A 5214-nucleotide genomic window follows, 5' to 3' on the forward strand; every position below is an offset into this window, starting at 1 on the left:
GCGCCCTCATGCGACATGGCGGCGCCCGGGAGCCTGGGCGCCGGTCTCGCCCTTGTGCAACATGGCGGCGCTAGAACCAGCGTGGCGGCGTAGCCCTCATCTAATATGGCGCCGACTCGGTATTTACGCCTCGATGATGCCATCGCCATCTTGGATAAGGGTGCCGCTGCAGCGCCAGGGAGTTTCGCCCCTACCAAAAATGGTAGATGCCTCAGCGAGGAGCGTTTAAGACGTCACAAGGACGGGTTCCTCCCATTGTTAGCGCTGGGGCTGAGGGATTCGCTGCTGACTCGCCCTTGCCCTTCCTGTGGGGAAGTGTCAGAAGGAGACTCCTTCCATCCCGGCATGTATATTCACAATTGTTAGGAGCTGGGAGGGACCTTGAAGATCATCGAGTCCAACCCCCACCCCACTCTAGACAGGAAGATAATGTTATCTGTTGAAAAGAATAAAAAAATTGTATTGCAGTAGTGCCTAGAAGTTCCCGTCACGTACCCGGACTCTATTATGCTAGGCACTGCACACGCACACGTAACAGAAAGACGGAAAGAAGAAATCAAATAAGTGGAAGTTAGCTTTGATCATTGCAATGTGATTTTATTTGCTGGTTATTTGCTGTGTGAAATATCTAGACTCACAAAGATGACCTTCATTTCAGAAAGAAGCTGGTCAACAACACCCGTGCGCTCTGCTGCAACCCTCTTTCTATTTTTAAAGAACAAACAAAAAACTACAACTCCCAGGATGCCTCTTTTCTGCCTTAGCTCCCAGCTGCCCCCTTCCAGGTTTGGAACAGTGTTTCTCCGGGAGACCTGTGCTGTAAAGCCATGTCCCAGACGCAGCTTTCTCCTAACAAAGCTGTTATAGTCCCTGGGAATGGGGCTGGCAATGTGGAGATATCTAACTGGTATGGATGGGTACAGAAACAGCTAGAGAAGGTGAGTGTGGCTAAAGGTTTGATCCATCTTTGGTTCAGACTTCCTTCCTCTCAGCTCTTCAGAACACCCTCTTTCTGAGACCCGGTTCCTCTTCCTAGTCTCTAGCTTGTGTTCTCCCTAGTACAGATATACATATAGTAGCTGAAGGCTGAAATGTTTGGGGTGGAGAATGCTTGCTGGTTCTAGAGCCATGTGCGGTTCTTGAACGATTCAAATGATTTGGAACTGATCTGGCTAATTTGACCTGGAACACGAAAAAATGTCCTTAAAATATATATATCTACATATCTAAACTGTTGCTATAAATCCACAGCTGGCAGATAGGCTGTAGAAAAGGGAGGAGGGATAACCCCTGCTTATAAAGCAAAGAGACAAAGTAGCTTTAAAGAGTGTATTGTTTTCTTTATTGTTTAGAGGAGACCATATTCTATATTTGTATTCTAACCCTGAACTTCAGGGTTAGAAAGAAGTGACTTTTACTGTATACCTTTTCTTTATTTTATAACACCCTTCTACCAGGCTCTGCCAGAGCTTCCTCTTCTCCCCCAGGAAACAAACCTGACATAACTGTATTAGTTGAGAGGAGGATACATGAAGGACTTAGTGTGCTGCTTTATTGATCCTGTAGGAATTCTCACTTGTCTGGATGGTTTAATGACAGCAGGACTTCCCATAATATCACTCGGATTTCTGTTATACAGTGCAGCCCATCAGAGCCACAAGCCTTGACCGGGAGGAGAAAGCCAGTACTTGAAATAAGTGAATGACTTTAGCGCAGGGGTGGACAATTATTTTGGGTGGAGGGCCACTTACTGAGTTTTGGCAAGCCATCGAGGGCCGCCCTGGGCAGATTAATATTAATTTTCTGAATTTTTTAGGAGCCCCGCAGGCCGGATAGAATGGCCTAGTGGGCCGCATCCAGCCCATGGGCTGCATTTTGGCCACCCCTGCTTTAGCAAGAGGCAAGCCCATGAGTGTACTGATTAGTCACCAAGCACTGGTATACCTTATAGCAAATGTGAAAGAGGCTCCCCATAGTTAAAACAGGGACTACTAGTAGAACTTGTAATAGCTCTTAAAAGAGTAGAAACTTTTAAAGTACAGCCAATAACGTCATAATTCTTAGCGTTTCCAATTAAAGTGCTATGTGAACACTAACTGCAATTTCTCCTTGCCTCTGTGACACTGTCATGCACCACAAGAGCTCAAAATTTCACTCTGAACCATGCAGACTGATAATACTGAAAACCCACTAGAGGAAAGGGCAATGCAATAGTCATCTAAACTTTACCTGTGAAACTGCACTTCAGAATGCAGTCATTATTCTTCTCCCGACAGATGCCTGGTTTCCAGTGTTTACTTCGAAATATGCCTGATCCAAGTAAGTTGTTTCTTTGCTTGTGTCCCATTCTCTTGCCATATTCTTCCTCTTCAGTATTTCTAGAAAATAAATACAAGCCTGCTTTATCTCAGCAGATGGCTTAATGCTTGAGAGATCACTGCTCCACATGGGGAGCATTCTTTCCCCAAGGCCGCATGGAGAGCCACAGCACACAATCTGGCTGCTCAAAATCTTTGTTGGAAAGAGAGCTGTGGATGCTGATGTCAGTGCTATGTTAGGCCAATTATTGTCCAGGGCCATACAGGCTTGCCTAGGCCTTACATGCTTCAGATATCCCTCATCCCAGAATGAGATGAAACATACAGAGAGCTCTGGGTGGTAGGGATCATGCTGGCTGTTATTCCAGATTTCTGCTAGGAATTCAAGAAAAACTCAAAAAATATACTAGTCTTGGGCCAGTTTTCAGTGGACTGATGTCCCCAGCATCCAAACCACCACAATGGGTGGCAGCCTTATCCAAGAAAGACCAATCCCTAGAGACATCACTGACAGCCACGCATTAACAAATATTTGTGGGGGGATTTGTACTGCTACAGTGCACACTTCAGCCATTCTAGGGATAAATAGAGGCCTTCAGCCTCCTAAGCTGTTAACTTGACCCCTTTCTAAATGTGCTGAGAACTAGAGAGAGAATTGTTTGAAGACATAATGTGCACACTTGCACATACCTGCTAGTCACTATGAACCTCATTCTTTGCCAGACAAGGAGATGCAAAGCAGTTAACTCTCTTATCTCTGAAAACCAGTTACTGCTCGAGAGAGCATCTGGCTGCCATTCATGGAATCGGAACTCCATTGTGACAAGCAGACTATCATTATTGGACATAGTTCTGGTGCAGCTGCTGCTATGAGGTATGGGGGAAATGGGGCATGTCACTGCATGTGGCTTCATAGTTTGCAGTCTAATAGAGTGAGTCCTATGTGAACTCCAAGAGCCCAGTTCCGCTTCCTTCGAGTCAATGGCACAACTCACTCACTGATGTCAGTGGGAATAAACTCCATGTCATGGGATTAGTACTGTGTGAGATAAGTAGAATACGGCCCTGTATAAATAGATGGATAGGGATCTCCTATTCACTGTTAAATGTGGCTGCTTCAAGCTGCATATACAATAACTGGGGGGAGAAATAAGTCAGTAAAACACCTGCATATGAATGTAATGTAATAGTCTAGGTGCAGTACTTCATGACCCACCTTAAAATGCTTTGGGGAGTTTCCTGGGAATGCAGCCCTGTCCATAGTTTTTACATGAACATCAATGCATCTTTGTGCAAAGGAAACTTTAAGGCCCTTGAATCAGATCCAGTTACTTGCTGTTTTGGTTTTGGCTGTTGCCTGTTTCTCTTCCTCCTTTAAATGAAAAATTGAATTGAAAAAAATATATTAAAGTGATTGTTTAAAAGAAAATGAAAAACCTACAGCACAAACCATGTTTGGGAGCACTAGGTTTATAATGAAGAAGGAGGTATGTTCTGTGTATTAAATACAAGTGCAAAGTATATGCAGGCTAGGTCACCAGGTTCCCATTTTTCACAGGTACTCAGAAACTCACCAGGTGTATGCCATTATTTTAGTGTCGGCTTATACTTCTGACTTGGGGGACAACAATGAGAGAGCAAGCGGTAAGTTGACCTAGGCCTGACATCCTCTTACACCAGTTAAGTAGAATGGCCTACACTGATTAAAAAGGGGCACTTGTCCTTTCACATTCTCCTGTTGCCAAGCCTGGAACTGAATGTTTGGCACTGAGAAGATAGTAACATGTATTGTGCACCTGTACGGCCACTTGGGCCAAAAAGACATCTTTTTGTACTGGAAATTCACACAAAACTAAATGCTGAATAGCAGGATGAAACTTTCCGTTCCATGACTGTATTTTTTGTGCCCTTTAGGATACTTTAACCGATCCTGGCAGTGGGAGAAGATTAAGTCTAACTGCCGTCGTATCATACAGTTTGGTTCCACAGATGATCCTTTCCTTCCCTGGAGCGAGCAGCAGGAAGTGGCTGATGGGCTTGCCGCAGAGCTACACAAATACACAGACAGGGGTCATTTTCAGAACACTCAATTCCAAGAGCTAGTCAGTGTGGTCAAGGGAATTCTGGATGGGTCTGCTTGAAACAGGGCCCACTTATTCCATATCACCTTGCTTTCAGGGATTGAGACTGTACATATCTTTGTAGTAGACATGACCAAGGGCAAAGATCTGCAGCCCTCTGACAGACAAATGTAACTGAAGGACCATGCATGTTGTAGCAAAGCTATAACCTCTCTGCCAGCACTCCTGGCCCCCATGCTGTCTGGTAACTGAGAAAAGCTGTTCATTTAAGAATGGAAAGTTCAAAGAAATGTAATGCAGATAAAATAAGAAAGAGTACAGCTAACCCTATGATCAGACCATGCCTTGCTTCGAGGGAATCTTTCTTTTAATGCCAGTGGGCTTTGGGTCAGGAGCTAATATACCATATCAGGTCTTGTGGTCCCCAGTTCAGTTTTGCCATGTGGCTCATGGAGTACATACCTTCTTCTGTAGAGTCTGCTTGTTTTTACATTGATTCAATTGCACATTTCAAGTCCCATGATGATTGTTTACCATCAGAAAAAAATCAAAGGTTTTAAATCTCATGATACCATGACTTTTGTTACACAAAGTATGGATAAATCATTTTAAAGAGATGGTATGTGTGTCTATTCTAGCACCTGTGGTTCAAAACATGAACCTAGTTTGAGAACACAAGACAAGACCATTAGGACTTGTATTCTGACAGACCAAATAGCCTCACCCAGTAACACCATATAACCTTATTAGAAGGATAATATTCTGTATTATTCCTGTCAGCATAACTCCTTAGTTTTATTATTTCAAATAAGTAG

At 43.9% G+C, this 5214-nt stretch overlaps 1 protein-coding gene across 1 annotated transcript; it reads left to right on the forward strand.

Moving 5' to 3' along the window:
* Nucleotides 1-353: 353 nt before the first annotated feature.
* On the forward strand, nt 354-4738 carry RBBP9 (RB binding protein 9, serine hydrolase). The gene is made up of 5 exons (XM_090052098.1): nt 354-938; nt 2277-2319; nt 3087-3192; nt 3877-3962; nt 4233-4738. The coding sequence occupies exons 1-5, from the start codon at nt 828-830 to the stop codon at nt 4457-4459; spliced, it is 573 nt and encodes a 190-aa protein (XP_089908224.1). The 5' UTR covers nt 354-827; the 3' UTR covers nt 4460-4738.
* The last annotated feature ends 476 nt before the right edge of the window (nt 4739-5214 follow it).

Source organism: Crocodylus siamensis, chromosome 1 (genome assembly GCF_052110815.1).
Source record: "Crocodylus siamensis isolate JL-2025a chromosome 1, ASM5211081v1, whole genome shotgun sequence".
NCBI lineage: Eukaryota > Metazoa > Chordata > Crocodylia > Crocodylidae > Crocodylus > Crocodylus siamensis.